Below are 21,025 nucleotides of genomic sequence, written 5' to 3'. Positions count from 1 at the left end.
TATAGATCTTGATGTTCAATATGTAAGCAGCTTCACCGAGGTCTTTCTTTGAAAAACTCCTTTCAAATACTCCTTTATGCTTTGCGGAATAATTCTACATTATTTCCGATCAACAATATGTCATTCACACATACTTATCAGAAATGTTGTAGTGCTCCCACTCACTTTCTTGTAAATACAGGCTTCACCGTAATTCTTTGACGGTGCTTTCTTTCAGCAGATCCGTTTTGTTGGTGAGCATGAGGACAAGAGACATGGTGTGATATGCCAAGCTTTTGAAAGAAAGAATTTAATTTTTCATACTCACCACCCCAGTCACTTTGCATAGCAATGATTTTAGAGTTCAGTTTGCGTTCAACAAGATTTTGGAAATTGAGAAAAACTTGGAATACATCAGATCGTTTTTTCAATAGGTAAGTCCAAGTAAATTTACTATAGCCATCAATAAAACTTACATAATAGGAAAATCTACCAACTGAAGTAGGAGCTGGCCCCCATACATCTAAAATGATAAGTTGTAAAGGGGCAGTAGACACACTAGTATAAATTAGGTAAGGTAACTGATGACTTTTTGCTTGTTGACACGGATCACAAACTGACTCAACACTAGGCTCATAAGAGAGTTTATTTTTGCTAAGAACATATCTAACTATGACTGAAGATGGATGACCCAAACGACTATGCCATCTTGATGTAGATATCTTGGTGACAATATTTGCTTGTTTATTGGACCATGAAGATGATGATGATGATATGAGTGGGTAGAGGCCTCCCGCGCACCGTCCTCTAAGAATGACTCTCCTTGTTCTCAAGTCCTTAACCAAGAAAAAATAAGGAGAAAATTCAATAAGAACATTGTTATCAAGAGTGAATCGATGAACGGAAACAAGATTTTTAGATGTTTGAGGGACATGCAAGACATTGGTCAAGTGTAAATTTTTCACAGGGTTTTCAACAAATGAACTGCCAATGTGTGTGATATCCATACCAGAACCGCTTGCAGTGCGAATTTGGTCGCCTCCATTGTACTTCTCCCGCATCGTCAACTTGTCAAGTTCACCTGTGATGTGGTTTGTTGTTGCACTATCGGCATACCAGTTGGTGTCCACGCCATAGGAGACTGCATGCGCCTCCTTTTCTTCTTGTTCGTTTTCTTCATAACGCCACCAGCAAACTCGTGCACCTCCTGGATGGTGTCTGTAGCATATCTGACACTCTGGATAGTCATGTTGTTGCTCATGAACCTGCTGTTGCTGTTGCTGTCGAGGGCGGCCTCTGAATCCGCCGCCTCCATTGGAGCAAGAGGACTGACGATCACCGCGGTCACCACTATCACCACGGCCACACGCCCTTCCTCCGCGCCCGCGAGATCTGCCGCGGGACTGGCCACGGCCTCTGTAGACCGCATTGGCGGATGAGTGGAACCCGCCTGAAGATGAGTCGCCTAGCATCTCCATCCTTTGATCAAGGGCAGAGATCTGAGCAAATAGATCGTCGGCTGTGATGGTGTTTTTCACAGCGCCGATCGCCGCCACCACGGAGTCGTAGTCACGGTCCAGTCCGGCCAAGATATAGTCCACCATCTCCGGATCAGATACGGGACAACCGACAGCAGGTAGTTCACCCCCAAGACTTTTCATCTTCGCCATATACGCCGAGCTTGACATGGTGCCCTTCTTGGTATTGGTGATGGCAGTTCTTAGATTAGTAATCCGAGACTGAGATTGTGAGGCGAAGAGATTTTTCACCGTCGTCCAGAGCTCAAAGGTGGAATCTTTCCCAACGACTTGTGCAAGAATTTCTGGAGACATGGAATTGAGAAGGTATGATAGAACCTGCTGGTCTTTGGCGATCCAGGGTCCGTATAGGTGGTTCGGCTCTAGGGCCGTGGTCTTGTCTGCCTTCGTGATCTCCACCATCCTGGGCGGAGCGGCGTCGGTGTTGTCCAGGAGCCCCGTCACCTGCGCGCCTCGCAGGGCTGGGAGGACCTGCGTCTTCCAGAGGATAAAATTACCTCTTGCGAGCTTCTCAGACAGCGGCGATCCGAGGTTGAGGGAGACGCTGGCGGAGGAAGCCATGGAGACGATGATATGTGGTTTCTAGGGTTTTGGTTTGTGGCTAGATGTATAAAAAGAGGTGGCTCTGATTACCATGAAAGATATCAAGCGTTCCTACTCCATTGAGGGAGCCGCGTGGTGTTTATATTGATATGTGGCCGCAGCCCTTGGCTTGGCGTACAAGGTTATACAAGAGGAGTTTGAGTAGAATACAAGAGAAGGAAGGAGGTTGAGATTACAACACGTATATTCTAACACGCATATATTGTATATTCTAACACGCATATATTGTGATATACAATTATACATGATGAATGGTGAATTAGCAGCAGATGCCACATCAGAAAAAACAGAGAAGAGGGGGGGGTGCAACTGCAATGTCGTCTGACGACTCCGTGATCCCGTCATGTGACCGTCACTATGAGGAACAAGGATTGAGGTGGCAGAAGATCATGTCCAACCAAGCCTCCTCTCTCATTTCCCTCAACTCAGCTCACATGAATGGCATGACAGATGGAGTTTGCAGCAGCAGAGCGGTCCTATTGGCCGGTACATAGGCTCAATCGAGAGCAGCTTTCATCCTGCGAGCAATGGACGGGTGAAGGACTCGTGGATGAAGGTCCATTTGGAGCTCGACCACATGGAGACCCCGCCATTCTCTGCATCGGCAAAGCTCGGCGGCCTTGGCGATTTCGGCACTACGGATTTCAACCCGTTCAGAAACGAGCCAGTGTTCTTCGCGCTGGTATCCAGGCTGCTCGTGTCCATATTCAAACGCATACTGGAAATAGGCCTCGGCAAAAAACTTTGGGAGAAGAAGAAACTGGGAGCATTTCGCTGCCAATACCTTGGGAGCTTCCCTTGCTGTACAAGGACATCTCAGTACTGCAATCCATGTCGTCTCCTCTTTGAGAACTCAGGCCGTAGTAGCTCTGCAAGCTGCTCATTGCGAGCGACGACTGCTGCTGTCTAGACTTGTCAGAATCTAATGAATTCACAATGTCTACACGTCGTTTGCACTTTACAAAATTCATGGCATATCAGCATCAGATACATACATAAATGTACGTGCTCATGTACTAGTGTCTTTGAATGTTGGAAACAATCATCAGTCAAGCCACCGACAGAGAAGATGTACACTCTTTTGCAGAAGATGTATACTCAGCCGCCTTTCACACATATCGTGTATATATGGATCATTACGTACAAAAAGGGTTTAGATTGCCGCGGCGACTCCCGCCGCGTCAGCCTACGTATCAGAGCAAGACGCCGTCGTTCCCGAGCACGAACCCTTGGTTGTCGCCAATGAACCTTCAACATCCATTGTGTTATTTGGCTGGCATAGTTTCAGACAGACGATAAATAGACTAAAACTGCAGAATTCAGTTGAGCCAAGTGCTTACTTTACGGAGTAGAGGTTCCCGGGGATGTTATCAGCGGACCCTCAATTGAGCGTTCCTCCGCCATCAAGGATGGAGAGGGAGGCGAAGCCCTGATGGTAGCAATACAGCGCTCCAAGCGCCCAATCTGCTTCCGAATACAGCCGAAGGCCTCCTTGCTCCAGGATCGCAAAGAGCCATCAACATGCTTCAGGTTAGACCATGTTGACTGAAGTGAAGGACAGCCATCCCTCCCCTCAAGTCCTCAACCCACACCCGCTCAAGAGTTTCTCTGTAATCATCAGCCAGTAGCCACATCTCCTCATAACGGAACCCTTGCTGGACCGGAGATCGTCGTGCCTGTTGGGTCCTGCCTCCCAACAGAACCAGCATGGGGTAGTGATCCAAAGAAGTGGCAATGAGATTCTCCACCCCGCACCCATCGAACATACCAGTAAAAGCTCCATTGGCCGCAGCCCTATCCAAGCGACATTTAACATGACAATCCGGGTCTTGTTTGTTGCACCACGTAAACTTCGGACCGGAGTAGCCCACATCAGTCAAGCTACAGTCCATCAGGCAATCCCTAAAAGCAGTTATCTGAGCCTCTGACCGGTCTTGAGGACCACAATGTTCATCCTAAGCCAAGACCTCATTGAAGTCCCCACAACATAGCCACGGTCCATCCCACATTGGTTGAAGACGTCTGAGAAGCTCCCAAAACTGAGGTCTATCTTCTCTCCTGGGCTCCCCATAAACAAAGGAGGCACGCCAGACCACCCCCTCGTTGATCTTCACATGAGTATCAATACATGTTCAACTTGAGCATGAGTTTCCTACCTAGCTTCAAGTTGAGCATGCAGTGGATGCAGCAGGAAATTAGATGCAGATTAATTGCATAGTACAAGAAACAACAAGTTGTGCCTCTGTTTTGGTTGATCTGTAACTCTGTTTGATTGGAACATGTACTAATTAATGTGCTGGTTCTAGATTTAAATTAGCAAGATTAGTTGCAAGCCCGAGGTCGAAGCAGAGAGGTCCACGCGCACGCCCTCCTAGTCAACCGCCTCGCCGCCGAACTTGTCAGAGTTCTCTGCAATTTTCTCCAATCACTGAACTTGTGAAGATTTACCACACAATGCTTGTTCTTCTTGTGTTTGTCCTCGGTGCCGGGAGGAACGGCACGAGTAAATATAGTAGAGTAAATATCAAGGAACTACAATAATTTTGATGGTTGTTCAATCTAGCACATTCTATATGTCAATGCCCTCTCTCAAGTAAAGAGAAAGACCATGAAGGGCTTGGGGGGGCTGGCCCCCACCCCAATCCAAATGATTTGTGTTCTAAAGTAATAGCAAACATGGTTCGTCCCACGCTTATGCGTGAAAAACATTCTTAGGTGCAATTAAAATGAAGAAGCAAGAAGTTTTGAGGATACTGAAGGCGGGTTTTTGTTGGACATCGAAATTGATATCACAAGTTTTCAGGTGTTCAGACAGGTCACTTGCGTGAACGAACCGTTCCTCGAGAAGGGTCAACCGAGCGAATAAATTAATTTCCCTCTGACGTTCGCTACGCGCGGATTCTAGAGCAATGCAAGCTAGCCCAGAAAAAGGGCTATGCCCAATCAGTTGCTTTTTTGAAAAACAAAGCGTCAGCAAAAATCAAATATTTTGTGCAGAAAAGACAGAAAAACCATAAATTTAACAGGAGAGAGAAACATAAATGTTTCCATACCCATAAAATTTCCATCTCAAAAACAATCGTGAAAAGGGGGGAAATACATAAACATCGATATTGGGATAAAAATGACAGAAAAGTAAGGTTGCCATGATCATGATTAAAATCTACCTATATATAACAGAAAAATTGACCGTGTTCAAGATTTCGTATAAATGGATAAGTATAAAAACTGAGATAAATTTCCGTGACATGATGAAAATTAATCCACCTATAGGTAAATGTAAAATTTCCATACTGCATTAAAACATTTTTCCATGGTATGCTCAATAAATTTTCCATGCTATATAAAATAAATTTGCCATGTAACAATACAGACACAAACATATGGATGATAAATGTCCATGATATTGTATGAGTAAACATGCACAACTAAAATTTGATGGAAAATGTTCTATACAGTAAGGAAAAATCATGACAAGTTGTTAGAAACTTGTTGGGGGGAAAAGTTGAACTTATCATGTGACAAATTAGAGAAAGAAAACAGAATTCACTAAAAAATTATACACAACCATACCAAATTGTGAGCATGTATGTTTTGTTCACTTTTTTTGTTTCGTTAGTTTTATATAGATGGCAGGGCAGAGCACGTGGAGGTGGAGGCCTTCGCCAGCTCCGACTTGCGAGTTTTGTTGTTCATGGCTCCTGAGATCTGCCAGTGGCATACATACTGCTTACTAACCACTTGTTAGCAATGGTCAGGAACCGCCCGTGTATGGAAGCAGCCGATCAAATTGGCAGGGGAGGTGTAAGGGTTGTCGACATAACAGCGCGTGGAGTCGGAGTCCGTTGTTTCAGAGTACAACAGGCAAGAAAGCTCCATAGTGTTTGTGAACCATGGTCGATCTTAGTAACTGCTGCGGTGCAGATCCTCTGTAACCTTGCATACAGATTGCTGTCACTCTGAACTGAACTGAACTGAACTGAAGCCATTGCAGAGCCGCTATTGTACGAAGAAAATATAAATATGCCAGCAGGTTTTCGATGCTGCCATCACAAAACTGTAGCGAAATTAGAACTTCATGGACTCTCCCCTGTTGCAGGATGAACAAGAAAAACAATCAAGAGATCTCATGCTGCCTCGGTACTGAATATTTCAGACATAATAAGATCAGTTCAACAAATGGTCTGTGCGTCTGCAGAGCAGAGTTTTCAACCTACAACACACAAGACGTTCTGTTTCTGCTGTCTAGCAAAAGCCCTTCTGCCATGTTTCCATGGACAGTTGCAACCATGATGATTCTTCAAAGCTTTCTTCTTGAGCATCAGGCATAGTAGAGGCAATGGACAAGTCTCGGAAAGAGCAAACGAACAACGGGCACGATGAAGAAGGACGATGGTTTCAATGGCTCGCTGACAGGTGGGGCCCTGCAGCCATGTTGACCCAGTACAGGCACCATATTCACAGGAAAATAAACCAGTGCCTGTATTTTTGCACTTCCCTGAATGAATACAACGACCAAACCAAATAAACAAAGCAGACAAGCGTGGTAACAAAGTTAAACATGCATTTTACTCCGTATATAATGTGATATACAATTATACAGGACGAATGATGAATTGATTAGCAGCAGAAGCCACATGAGAAAAGGCGGAGTGTGGAGCTGCAACTCCGTAATCCCGTGAATGTGATCGTCATCAGCATGAGGAACAAGGATTGAGGTGGCAGAAGATCATGGCAAACCAAGTCACCTCTTCCATTTCCCTCTCAACTCAGATCACATGCATGGATGACATGACTGATCACAAATGGAGTTTGCAGCAGTAGAACTACACTATTGCGCCGGCATGGAGACTCAAACTCAGTCTAGGGCAGCTTTCATCCTGCGAACCGTCGCGGGTTTCGGCAGGCCGTCGAGCAACGGCCGGGTGAAGGACTCGTGGTTGAATGTCCACTTGGAGCTCGACCACATGGAGACCCCATTGTTCTCCGAGTCCGCAAAGCTCGGGGCGCTCGGCGACCTCCGCACCACGGACTTGAACCCGTCGAGGAATGAGCCGCCATTGCTCCTCGCGGCGGGATCCGGGCTGCCCGCGTCCGTATTCAGACGCATGCTGGAGACCGGCCTCGGCAGGAAGCTCTTGATCATCTTGATCGAGTCCGACAGAAGGTCGTCCTGGGTATCCGCCTCCACTTTCTGCCGCCGGCGTATGGAACCATCTTGCTTCTCTTTGGTAGCCCCGTTGCCTCTGCCAGTGCTTTGTGTACTGTCAGGCGGAGAAGAAGAAATTGGGAGTATTTCACTTCCAATACCATGGGAGCTTCCCTTGCTGTACAAGGACATTTCTGTACTCAAATCCATGTCATCTCCTCCTTGAGAACTCAGGCCATAGTAGCTCTGCAAGCTGCTCATTGCAAGTGACGACTGCTGTTGCCTAGACTTATCAGAATCTAGTGAATTCACAATGTCCCCGTTTTGCTGATTGTTCGGAGCCCACGCTCTGAAAAAAAGAGAGCAGAGAATAGCTTAGAGAGTGTTCTTAAGTTCAATGCAGTATTAAAAATGTCCTGTATGAAAGAACAAAGACTATTGTATTTACAAACCATGTACACCAAGTTAAATAGTCAAAACATGGGTGAAATGTCATGATGCAACAGCAAGTAAGAAACACTAGACGACAGACAGCGCCAATATTATGAACTGCTAAAATGAGTTCTCTTTATCTGCCAGTAGTTTGATCTTAGAAAATCAGCGTCGATAAGAAAACAGGTTGCAGTGTACTATATGTAACTGACCAAAAACCAATAGGAATAAAACTTATGGACTGTGTGCTACAGCATGGAAGAAAAATAACCAAAAACACATGGAAAAAATTAACATGAGGAGATGTTTACCTCTTCGATCGTAGGCTGGAGCCGTTCAGCTTCACAGAGGATGGCATGGGCCTTCCTGGCAGAGGTATGAGCAATGCCTTGTGTGCATACATCTGGCTGTCAGTCACAAGACTATTTGCCCTCTTAATGTCCGAGATCTGCACGCAAAAGAAGTAATCTTAACATGGTAACCAAACTCGGTACATTTGTACTTTGGGAGATAGCCTTAATTACAACTCCAACCAAATAAACTACTGGGACCAATAGGAGGTCCAAATCGATCTGCAATGCAAATGCATAACAGCCTTTCATTGTGTCACTCCTCCCATGAACTCCCCGCGAAAACACGGCGCGTGTGATGTCGAAACTCACTGTTTTGCTTGCATCATGCTCATAACATGATTACAACGCCAGTGACTACAAAGTGCATAGCCCACGGGAGTATTTTTGAAGCGGTGAAAGATTAAAGGCCGCACAAGCACCAGCGCACTATGACAGCCACATACCAGAGAAAACATGGGTAAGATTTGGATATTGTCACAGATCAACGCAATGCAAATACAGAAATGTTTCGGCCCGACGCCCTAAACTCATCAGAGTTTTGCATGACATTGCAGGATTTCATCACCCGTAGCCATGAACGACGTGGCTCACATGGTGTCTTCAAGTGGAGCAAGACGAAGGACATACCAGCACTAGGCAGCCGCAAACTATGGAAAACATATGTAAATGTTTGGATCTTTGTCAGAGACAAGTCCTCTCCTGTCTTTGAAGTGCAGCAAACTTGCCACAAGACACAAACTCCATGGCATATTTTCTACCAAAATTCCTTGATAATAGTGTTGTTCCTTCCATTCAGCAAGAATATGGCACACATAGATCACCACCGCTTTCTAGGTGCAGCTCCGCACCAATCAGCAGCCACACCGAATCAAACTATCAGGGATGGGAGACAGAGAGTGTGAGATTACCTCGACGCCGTACTTGATGGCGATGCCGGCGAGCGTGTCCATCCGGGACACCTGGTGCTGGAGGAAGTCCTCCTGACCGTCGTCCACGGGCGAGCAGCAGGAGGCGGGCGGCGGCGTCCGCTCCGGCGACAGCAGCAGCGCGCTGCCCAGACCTCCTCCGCGGGGCCCTCCGTAGAACTCGTCGGACAGCGGGTGCGAGATCCCCATGCCAACCGGCCGCCCGCCCAACCAACCAGCCAGGAAAAGAAACCCCCTCCTCGCCGGCGGCCCCAAATCAAATCGCGCAGGGGAGACAGATCCCTCCCGTCCCGGCGGCCGGGAGGTGCTCGGGCCTTGGGAGGGGAATGCGGAGGAGGGGGAGGAGGAGGTTGCGCGGGCGGCGTCGGGTGGGTAGCTGGGGTTGGAGGGTGGGTGGCCTTTGCTTGTCGACGGGGGAGGAGGAGGAGGAAGAGGAGCCAAGCAAAAGCAAAGCCTCCTCTGCTCCGCTCTCCCCTGCCCCTTAATCAACCGACGGCCGCTTTCTTTCTCCGTGCAAAGATTTGATTTTTATTCTACTAACCTCTCCGTTACGCGGTTCGCGGAGGGAGCTGGGGGTGCACGTGGCCGGCGTGTTCCACGGTCCACTTCTCCCCTCGCCGACTGCCGCTTCCTCTTCACACGCTCCGGCATAAATAAATAAATAAATAATTTTTTATATGTCATGCCAAGAAAGAAGGAAAAATCATTTTGTTTTTGGGTTGAGAAATAAATAGAAGAAGAAGAGAGAAAAAGAATGGGTGGGTCAACGAGGGGGAGCACCGACTGGCGGCTGCTTAAACTATTGCACAGTTAATTAATTTAGTGTACGTGGTTTCTGGCACTGCTTAAGAAGAAGAAGAAGAAGAAGAAGAAGATGCTTAAGCTGCAGATGTCAAACCAGCAGGAATCTCACTCTACGAATCCCAACGCTTTTTAATCATGAAGCAAACTGCCAGCTTGCAGAGTTATGTATAGCCAGCATTCAGTTTGGTGAAATGAAAATCAAACCATTTGTTGACTATTTGATGACTTGGTGTAGACTCTGGCCAAAGCCAAAGGTGTTTAGATACCCAAATACAGGAAATAATTAAAGGGGCATATAATTTATTCAAAATAAAAATAAAAAAAAGAGCATGCACAGTAAGCCTCATGCATGTTTCTTTCTATTTATGATGAAAAGAGAAATAGAAATTCAGAATGCACCTTTTGTTTTGTCCAGCTGGTCTGGGACCAGATTATGCCAAACTGTGCCCAACCGCAAAGACAAAGGCAACACATATCTGACCAAGTAGACCAAGTAGACTTATTTCATGAGTGCTTGCCTTCCCTGGTCAAACCTGGCTTACCAGCCAGCCAGTTGTTGCACACATGGGCATCCATCTCACCTAAGTAGTTAACACAACAACAGCAGGAGACAACACCAAAAAGAAACAAACATATAGTGCTAGTACTAGTGCATATGAGAAGCTCCTTCCTTGGAATCTTGATGCCTTCATGCAAAAGCTACCCTACCTTACCTGGCAGACAACATCATGTTTGTTGGACAGAAAGATGGAAACCAACTTGACAGTCCTTAATTTTAATTATCATCGTGCAGCCCTGTTAGTCGTGCAGTGCTGCTGTACTATCTTAGGTACACAGACAATATGATTCTTCATCAAATGCCCCTGTTTTTTTCTTCCTTACAAAGGCAAGTGAAACATTTTCATTATCAAGGAAAAAAGTGGTGAAAAACAGTAGTACGTACTTCGCTCGCTGTTCGCCCAAGAATCTGCATCTCGCTTTCAATGGCAGAGGTTGGTGCTTTCCATCAAGGTGGGCTCACCATAGAATGCGTGGTGGTGCTTAAGTTAAGATTATCTTGCATGTTTGCACTATTCTCCTTCCTTTCTGGCTTACTTCATAGCAAACAAATTATGGTGCTTACACAACATTCAAATGTTTACTTATGATCTCACTTGGGATAACCTAAACAGTTCAGGGGAATTCAGATAAAGTCACCATGCAGTTTTAACCCAAAATACCTACCTCCAGTTCACAAGATTTGTGTTATTTTACGCTTGGGTACCACTCAACTTTATGATTGCTCATGTGCAGAACTGACAGTGATGTGCTTTTTTCTCAGTTAAGTGCGAGTGCAGTTAGAGATACACCATTGTCAAACTTACACTATAGTAACAGATCCACCCATCTGTACTAGATTCTTGCCCAGTTAACTGCTTACGTATATATAGTTTGGACTATGAAAAAGATCCAATCAAAGAGGTCAACAGCATGCGCCATCATTAAACCTCATGACTCTTTTGACTTTTTTTGTCAGTTATTTATGTTTGAATTCAGAGTTCTGACTTGGCATCATGCAGTCTGCCACACAGAAAAGCACCACTGGATTATTAATTTATCCCTCAATTCCAAACACTCTGAAAGAACATCTACAATTTTCTTATGAATCTATACTCTATATTCAAAATAGAAAAAGAGAACTGGAAAAAAATGCAGTGCTTTAGAATAAGATGCTTAAGGTGAAGATGTCAAACCAGCAAGAATCTACTCTACGACTCCAATACTTTTCAAACATTAAGCATAAAGAGTTGTGTACAGGCAGTAATCAGTTGGGTAAAATAAAAACCAAAACAATTTGTCACTATTTTAAGTTAGTGCAAACTGTAGCCAAAGCCAAAGCTGTTTAGATCCTGAAATACCGGAAATTATTAAAAAAAAACATGTAATTTCTTCAAAACAAAAATAAAAAAGCATATACCATATGCCCCATGCATATTTCTTTCAATTTCTGAATAATCAAAATTAGAATACACCATCTGAAGACATCTGCCCACCTTTTGTTTTGGTTAGATGGTTTGCGCCAGATTGTGCCCAACTACAAAGACAAAGGTATCGATCGCATCTTTGACACAGTGCATCTTACGCTGCAAATTGCGCTGCTACTTCTATATAGATGAATTAGTTGCATTGACCACAGAGATAGAGATGCTTTTCCTGGACTGGCCAGTCAAACCTGGCTTACTTGTCGGTCCGCCAGTTCATGCATGCATGGGCATCTAACTCACTGGTATCAGATCTGGTTATTAACAGAACAGCAGGAGAGAAAAGCAAAAAAAAAATAAAAAAAATCATATAGAAGCATATATGAGAGGATTCATCAAATCTTCGTGACTTAACAGAAAAGCTACCTTTACCTGGCACCATCATGTTTGTTGGACAGAAGGAAGAAAATCAACCTGTTGTTAATGTTTAATTATCGTGCAGCTCTATTAGGCATGCAGTGCTGCTGTACAACTTAGGTACACAGACAGTCTGATTCTTCTTAAAATGCACCTCTTTTTTTCCTTACAAAAGTAAGTAAAACATTTATGTCAAGAAAAAAGTATGCGAAACAGCAGTACTTCGCTCGCTGTTTCCCCAATAATTTGCATCGTTTTCAGAGGCAGAGAAGCTGGTGCTTTCCATCAAAGGTGGGCTCAACACAGAATAGCACAATGCTTTGAGGTGCTTAGGTTAAGATTAGCAGCATGATCCCATTATTCCCCTTCCTTTCTGGCTACTTCATGGCAAACAAATTATTATTCATTTACATTTTGATTCTACTTATGTTCTCACTTCGGGGAGCCTAAGCAGTTTCAGGGGAGTTCAGATAAATCACCATGCAGTTCTGGCCCCCAAATATCTCTAGTTAAGATGATTAGTGATGGTTTACAGTTTGGTACACGTCCACTTCTATATTTACTTATGTGCAGAACTGACAGTGATGTGGGTTTCTCTCAGTTAGGTGTCAATGCAGATTATGCAGTCAGAGATACACCATTGCCAAACTTATGCTGTACTAACAGATCTACCAAACCACTGCTCCATTAGATTCTTGCCCAGTCAGCTAGTTATATATATATAGTTTGCGACTATGAAAAGATCCAATCAACGAGGTCGAGAGCATGCGCCATCATTAAACCTCATCACTACTTGACTTTTTTTTGTGAGTTATATACTTTTGAATTCAGAGTTCTGACTTGGCATCATGCAGTCTGCCACACAGAAGCACCACTGATTATAAATCTATCCCTCAATTCCAGAAACTTAAAAAAAACTTCATTGTTATGAATCTATGATGAAAACAGAGAAAGAAAACTGAAAACTCCTGTGGTAATAATTATCTCCTATGGACAGACAGTTTTGCTGGTGGAAACAAAACAAAGTATGAGAAGAGAGTAGAGCTAGACCTCGCTTGCTGTTTTCCAAAGAATCTGCATCATTTTCAAAGGCAGAGGTTAGTGCTTTCCATCAAGGTGGGCACACCACAGACCAGCACACTGCTTTTGGGTTGCTTAAGTTAAGATTAGAGGCATCTTTCCATTATTCTCCTTCCTTTCTGGCTTACATCACAGAAACAAAGTATGCATGCTTACATTACATTTTTCAATGATGCTTATGTTCTCATTTGGGGGAACCTGAACACAATTTCAGGGGAATTCAGATAAGTCACCATGCAGTTTTAGCCCAAAATAGACACCCACATTCAACATGATTTGTGTTGGTTTACACTTTAACTTTAGTGCCCAACCACTTTTATCTTTACTTCTGCACATAACTAAAAGACGGAGAGCACATGCCATCCTTAAACGATGTGTTTCTTTGACTTGTTTTGCTGACTTATATTTTTCGGGATTCAGAGTTCTGACTTGACATCATGCAGTCTGCCACAGAGAACGGCTTCCAAGTTGCATCTAGACGACAAACAGAAAGACTCTAAAGAAGCACCCCTGGATTATCAATTTATCATTCCATTCCAAACAAAGATCGGGCCAATCAAAGAGATCAAGAGCATGCGCCATCATTAAACCTTATGTCTCTTTGACTTGTTTTTCTGTCATATATTATTAAGAATTCAGAGTTCTGACCCTAGACATCATGCAGGTCCACAGAGAAGACTTCCAAGTTCCCAAGGAACCATGACTGGATTATCAATTTATCACTTCATTCCAAACACTCCAAAAAAACCCTCTTTTTTATGAATCTATGATGAAAAATAAAATAAACTGGAATTCCTGTGGTATCTCTCAGAAAATCAAAATCCTATGGTCGGACAAATAGCTGGTGGGAACAAAACAAAGTATGAGAAGAGAGTACAACTACACCTCACTTCCCAATGTCAAACTTATGCTGTACAGTTTTTGTCCAGTTAGGTGCAAATGAAGTCACAGATACACTATGTCAAACTTATGCTGAACTAACTGATCTACCACACCACTGCATCGTTGCATTCTTCGACTATTCATCGCTCAGCAAGAGCCGGTAATGTATATAGTTTCTGACTATGAAAGGATCTAATCAAAGAGGGAGAGAACATGTCATCCTTAAACCTTATGTGCCTTTGACTTGTTTTTCTGCCTTATATTATTTGGGATTCAGGGTTCTGATTTCGCATTATGCAGTCTGCTGATGAGAACGATTTCCAAGTTTTATCTAAACAACAAATAGAAAGACTCCAAAGAAGCACCACTGGATCATCAATTTAATCACTCCATTCCAAACACTCTGAAGAAGACATCTTTTTTTATATGATGAATCTATGATGAAAACAGAAAAAAAAAAAGAACTGAAGACTCCTGTGGTAATCTCTCAAAAGACAAAATCCTATAGCCGGATAATTTCTCTGGTGGAAACAAAACAAAGTATGAGAAGAGACAAGAACTAAACCTCACTTCCCCTGCGTCCTCCTAATCCAATCCAAAATGTGGCAACACTCTTCGTGCCCAAGGAACACCCTGTTCTCTGGACGATAGGTTTTGAGATCCTTGCTTGTGTGCACGCAACTTTCCCTTTTCATTTCAAGTGATTCAGGCAGCACCATTGCATCAGAGCCATTGTAAGCGTCACAGATAAACTGAACAATCTCTTCAAAAGGCTGCGATGCGTCAACCCACTGGTAAATCTTCTCGTTGCGGAACCAGGTCATTTGCCTCCTTGAGAAGTTCCTAGACGTCTGCTGAAACTTGGTCAGGAACTCTAAGAACTCCTCTGGGGAGCTACTGCCTCCATTCTGTCTGCAATGCACCAGGTACTCCATGGTTTGCCTGTAACCAATGGCACGGGTTGCAGAGTTCATATTTGGCTGCAACCCAACATCAAGAAGCCATGAGGCTTCTGAAAGAAGGCCTCCTGTGTCAGCCAGCATTTCCTCACACCTCAAATCAATTGATCTGTAGAGTTCAACCCGTGGGCATGCTAGGAAAAAACACAGGAAATCATACTCCAGTTCCTTCGCCTCGCAGGTTGCATCATCGCTTGGGGAATCAGTTAGCTTGGTGTCTTGCTGCTTCTGAAACGAGCTGTATGGTAGGGTGAAGGAAGATGCAGGGGAACCAGATGACCTGATGATCTCGAGCCTTCTGCTTAACCTGGCCCAGTTATTTGTATCCAAGTCCCGAGCTTCGGGGTCCCCGGCCTTGAGCAGGAGCTCCACCGCTTCTTCCCACCGGCCGCTCTCACGAAAGCCAGCGAGCTCAGACCACACACTTGATATGATGTCTGTGGATGACTGTGGGACATTTGGCTTGCCGTAGATAAACCACCTTAAGTACAGCCCGGTCCCTCCTGCAACGACAGGCACAGAGCCCCTGCCAAGAACATCTTGCGTCGCTGTTCGCGCGTCGTGGAAGAACATCCCAGCGGAGTAATCGTCACACGCATGCATGATGTCGATGAGGTGGTGCGGCACCATGCTCATCTCGGAGGCGGACGGCTTGGCGGAGCCGACGTCAAGGCTGCGGTACACCTGCACCGAGTCGGCGCTGATGATCTCTCCCCCGAGCCTCCTGGCCACCTCCAGCGCGAGCCTGCTCTTCCCGGCGCCCGTAGGGCCTGATATCACAATGACCTTGCTCTTCTTCCTCACGTCGGCCAGTGGCAGAGTGGTGGCTGTGACGTGCAGCTTCTTTGAAGAGCAAAGAGACGGGGAGAAGCACTGCTGCTGCTGCCGTGAGCACAGGGCGGGCCAGCTCCTCCAGATGCCGCGCCGCGCGGACCCGAACCCGAACCCCGGCCTCATTTCACAGCACATGATAGAGCGAGCACCTGCACCAGTAGATTCAGATTGAGATTAGCTGCCTGAGGAAACGAGTATCCTTTCTCAGCTTCTCCGCGGCATTATGACGAGCACCTCGCGTGCAAAAGAAAACCAGCCCACATCCAATTCAACCATAATTGTTCACTGCTACCGAGAAAACAGTAATCTCAATCGAGACGGAGGAAGGGGCTGCTTACCGAGAAGAGAGGAGGCGACGAATCCGCTGCACTGGAGCCAGCAGAACAGCAGCAGACCTGCGCGGAGGGAACCAATGCGCGAGCTTTGGTGGGAGATCAGTGAAGAGCAGAGGGCGACGGGAGGGCGGACGCCGTTGGACTGGGGAGCTCGAGGGGCGAGGACCGGCCTCGCCGGCCTGCAACGGCGGTTAAGACGATGACGGCGACGGCGACGGCGACGGCCATGGCCAGCAGACGACGGCTCCGAGAGAGAGATTGAGGGGCCGAAGTGGATATGGCAGCCGGTGGGGTTTCTTCTGGGCCTAAATAGATGGGCCGCGGTGGGAGGATGGGGTTTGGAATTTTGACGGGCCAACCAGGTGTTTTGTTGTTGGGCTCGCTGAGTGTGGGGAATGGGCTCAGACCAGATAGAGACATTCATCATCGTCATGGTCAATTCATACGCCGCCAGCGGGCCGGCGATGCCGCGGATCTCCGGCGTCTTCATCCCCTCCATCGCGCCTCGACTTGCGTGGCTCCTTTGTCTTAAAAAAAAAAACCTGCGTGGCTCCTTCTACTATCTCCGCTCGTGCCCAACCTCCTTCATCTAGGCCTTCCTCCCTCGACCGTTCACCGGCACCTCCACAAAACCGAAAAAAAAACACAGGAAGAAAGAAAAAAATGGTTTATGAACCTTAGGTTCCTAAAATCGGTCAAGAACCTTTCAGAAGGTTCACAAAACCAGTGGCTCGCACGCTCAGATGGGCCAACCCATTCTATCGATCTGGTATCAGTCGGCTGTGTGATTGGTCGACTATTTGCCACAAAATGCGGCAAATAAGAAATTCCACGGTTCTGTAATGATGGAAGAAAAATGGAGGAGTCGGTGGGAAGCCTCCTCTCAACATTAAATCCACAACAACCAGTTCCCCCTCCTCCACAGCTCGAAGCACGACGGCCATGGAGTCTTCATCCTCCGCCAGTCAACATCCCACAGCACATAGTCTCTACATGACACTCGATGTTCAAGACTAGGCATTAAATAAAATGAAAAAAACGAAGGAATACCAACACTAACACGAGGCGGTTTGCAACTTAACACCTACATGATTTGTGCAAGTATTCTTCATGTGCATGGCCACGCAACAATTGCTGCATTTAGCTTCCTTCCTCGGCTGCTTGGGCAAAATCGAGTTCTCTTGCTCGGTTCCTCGTACGGTGCTTTGTCACGGCTATTTGACTATCGCCCTGCCTTGTGTTTCTTCTCAAGCGCCCCTAGCCCAACTAGGGTGTCCTCCTACACTTCTGAATTAACATCGGTCGCATCCACCATGTTTTCATTGGCCTTTGCTGTCGAACCGGCCCCACCTGACAGCATGTCCTCCATCGCAAGACCATCTCTCTGCTCCTCAAATTCAACAAGAGAAGTGATGCCTTCCTTCAATATCGTCATACCTTTCTCATAATCCGACACACACGCACCCCCGAGACGGACTAACTCCATACCATGGACATACAGAGCTATGTGGCGACGCGTCGTTGTCCTGCTCCCAGCTTGGTCTCGCTGGCATACATGTAGGTGCGGCGAGCGCCGCACATCTTTGGCGTCCTTGTCCATCTCTTCAGGAACAACTTCTACAATGTCTCTGCGAACCCCAGGACATACATAACCTACATTCAGCAGAATGATAAATTTCCCAGAATATGTACCCAACAAATAGGTTTTAAACAAAAAAAAGTCATCTTCTATATCTAGATAACTAGCCCTCGCTATCATATTTCTCTCAACATGCAAGTATGCCACCTCATCATTCAACATGCATGGAGAAAGGTCCACCACAAGATGCAATCATCCATAATATAAAGCCACCTCAACATGCAAACATGCATGAGAATTCACATTATATTATGATATTTACATCATACAATAATCAAACACCACAAATTATATTTATTTGTGAAAGGTGTAATAGCTCCCGTGTGCCCCTACACCCTCATGAACAGTAATTTTGTAAAAAAAGGAAAAAAAATTAAAACTTCCAGGGATCAAAGATTTGATGTTCTTGCAAAGTTTTAGAAAGAAATAGCCTTCGTGGAGCCCTCACCAAAAAAACAAAATCACTACTAAAAAAGGTACTCCCTCCGTTTGGAAATACTTGTTCCAGGAATGGATAAAATAGATGTATCTATAACTAAAATAAGTATAGATACAACCATTTCGAGGACAAGTATTTTCGGATGGAGGGAGTACGTAAATTTTGATCAGATCGTCATTTTTAGGGCGCTTCTCACCCCTCTCTCCTTCAACTCTCCCCTCGCCCCTCCCTCTCTCTCTCTCCTTCACTATTTAACTTTCGTCCCTGTGACAGATAAAAATCAATATGAAAATTCAGGTGGGCCCCCCCTCCCCCGTTGACTCTCCAAAAAAAACTTTCAGGACGCTCTTCAATTACAACTATTTGGTCTATATTCACCCGGCCTTCAGTGTCTACTTGCCTAAATGACATCTGTGTTATCACCCTCGCTCTAACTGAAAGCGGACATGGTGCTGCCCTGGCAGCCACACTTGTTTGCACCGTCGATCTACCATCACAAACTGCGGCCCAAAATCCCCCAGCCCATGGTTCGCCACCACCGCCTCTCCACCATCGGATCTGATCGCCAACTCCTCATGCGCACCAGCTCCCCCAACAAGTCCATGTGGGTATTTGTGCTTGATGCCTCATCCAGGAAGATTGGCAACTTGAAACCATCACGCCTCAATCTAAACCGGGACTCCCGAGCCCTAAGGAAAGCGATTTTCTGCAGGCGAGAAATGTTACCTGTCGACGGGGTGGATGGGAAAGTCCATCGCCATGTCCGCCCCACCGCTTCCGAGGAGCTCATCGCCGCCCAGGAGGATATGTGCAACATGCAGTTTGCTTCTTCATCGTTGCCGTTGACGCCCCGCGCCCCCTACGGCCCTACCCCTCACGACATCTCGCATATTTTTTCCTTCTGAGTTCGAAAAGTTGTGATGGCACCCGGGAGTCTCGGCACCGTTCAATCTATCCGTCCAGTGGCAATAAGATACGGGCTAGCCTATGTCCAGTTATAGACGCTTTGCAGTAGCAGCTTAGCTAGGCAGACTTTTTTTAAGGAGACAAACAACGACGAGAGAAGGAGCATGCAGAACTAGGTTGGCAGGACTAGGCTCGCTGGAGGGTTGAAGTCACATATAGATTCTGCATGTGCCCACCTATATCACATGACTCATGATGGCAAGAATTGAAATAAATAAAAGGAGAGAGAGTGTGTGTCTCACGCAAATGCTACAGTAGGAGAGAGTGTGTGTTCCATTCATGGTTAAGAGAGAGAAAGTGGTGTCTGCTGCATGCCGAGTTATTAAAAGAGAAGGCATGCAAATTGCGGAGAGAGATTGTGTGTTGCATGCGAAAGTACTCCTTTGTCTAGGTGAATAAATCATCTTATGAAATCCAGATTTTCTCAAAACCATAAAGCGCATAACATTAAATTATCCTCGATCCCGTCCTAGCCTCGTTCAAACAAGCGCCTGCATCCTCCTAGATTTCCTCCGCTGCCTCGTTCTCTCCTCTTGGAAACCTCTCCCGTCAACAGTGTGGATAAGGGGGTGCCCCTGCCCCCGGGAGCTAAAAAAAACCAGTCTCTTCTGAATTGACTCGAGCTGGTAGATGGGCTGCATGCACTCTCGCTCTGACGTGTGGGGTTAGCATGACGTCTTGTGGGTACGGATTTAACACGTCAACCGTCAACCGTCCCATAACACGTCCGTGCGTCCAACGCCTAACGCCCAACATTAAGGTTACCTAGGCCTCCATATTCCTTGGGTTTGCAAACTAGCTTTCAATTGATTTTGCACTTTTCACCGAACCCCTACACTAGAAGAAAATAGAGCTTTGGTTTCGACCTGGCCAGCCCATTTAATTCCGGTTCAGTCACGAACCGGGACCCTTGGTGGCATACGTCCCGGTTCATGCGTCCAGGAGGCCGGCCGGGCCTTGTGGGGCATTGGTCCCGGTTCGTCTGGACCCTTTTGTCCTGGTTTCAGACATGAACCGGGACCAATGGGCCTCGCTCCTGGCTCATGAAACGTCTCCAACGTATCTATAATTTTTGATTGTTTCATGCGATTATATTATCTGTTTTGGATGTTAATGGACTTTATTTTACATTTTTATATTATTTTTTAGACTAACCTATTAACCCAAGGCCCAGTGCAAATTGCTGTTTTTTTACTATTTCAGTATTTCGCAAAAAAAGAATATCAAACGGAATTCAAACGGAATGAAACCTTCGGGAGCGTGATTTTTGGAACAAACGTGATCCAGAGGACTTGGAGTGGACGTCAAGAAACGGACGAGTCCACGAGGCAGGGGGGCGCGCCCTCCTCCCTCGTGGTCCCCTCGTGGCTCAACCGACCTACTTCTTCCTCCTATATATGTTCACATACCCCGAAAACAACCAGGAGCACCACGAAACCCTATTTCCACCGCCGCAACCTTCTGTACCCAACAGATCCCATCTTGGGGCCTTTTCCGGAGCTCCGCCTGAGGGGGCATCGATCACGGAGGGCCTCTACATCAACTCCATGGCCCCTCGGATGATGTGTGAGTAGTTTACTTCAGACCTTCGGGTCCATAGTTATTAGCTAGATGGCTTCTTTTCTCTCTTTGAATCTCAATACAAAGTTCTCCTCGATCTTCTTGGAGATCTATTCGATGTAACTCTTTTTGCGGTGTGTTTGTCGAGATCCGATAAATTGTGGGTTTA

The 21,025-nt window shown here is 45.8% G+C and overlaps 3 protein-coding genes across 3 annotated transcripts; all 3 read right to left on the bottom strand.

Moving 5' to 3' along the window:
* Window positions 1-786: 786 nt before the first annotated feature.
* Window positions 787-1,811, bottom strand: LOC147962665 (uncharacterized). The gene is made up of 2 exons (XM_087532883.1): window positions 989-1,811; window positions 787-815 (listed from the first exon to the last, which is right to left on the bottom strand). Exons 1-2 carry the CDS (start codon window positions 1,809-1,811, stop codon window positions 787-789), a joined length of 852 nt encoding a protein of 283 aa, XP_087389009.1.
* A 4,856-nt stretch (window positions 1,812-6,667) lies between these two features.
* LOC125518763 (uncharacterized) lies at window positions 6,668-9,494 on the bottom strand. The gene is made up of 3 exons (XM_048683640.1): window positions 8,963-9,494; window positions 8,013-8,149; window positions 6,668-7,618 (listed from the first exon to the last, which is right to left on the bottom strand). Exons 1-3 carry the CDS (start codon window positions 9,167-9,169, stop codon window positions 6,979-6,981), a joined length of 984 nt encoding a protein of 327 aa, XP_048539597.1. The 5' UTR covers window positions 9,170-9,494; the 3' UTR covers window positions 6,668-6,978.
* A 4,998-nt stretch (window positions 9,495-14,492) lies between these two features.
* Window positions 14,493-16,541, bottom strand: IPT9 (isopentenyltransferase 9). The gene is made up of 2 exons (XM_048683639.2): window positions 16,256-16,541; window positions 14,493-16,066 (listed from the first exon to the last, which is right to left on the bottom strand). Exon 2 carries the CDS (start codon window positions 16,050-16,052, stop codon window positions 14,691-14,693), a length of 1,362 nt encoding a protein of 453 aa, XP_048539596.1. The 5' UTR covers window positions 16,053-16,066; window positions 16,256-16,541; the 3' UTR covers window positions 14,493-14,690.
* Between the last annotated feature and the right edge of the window lie 4,484 nt (window positions 16,542-21,025).

Source organism: Triticum urartu, chromosome 7A (assembly GCF_056163025.1).
Source record: "Triticum urartu cultivar PI428250 chromosome 7A, HENAU_Tu73, whole genome shotgun sequence".
Lineage (NCBI taxonomy): Eukaryota > Viridiplantae > Streptophyta > Magnoliopsida > Poales > Poaceae > Triticum > Triticum urartu.
Note: the sequence above shows the minus strand (reverse complement) of the source record. Positions and strands in the feature narration are given on the sequence as shown.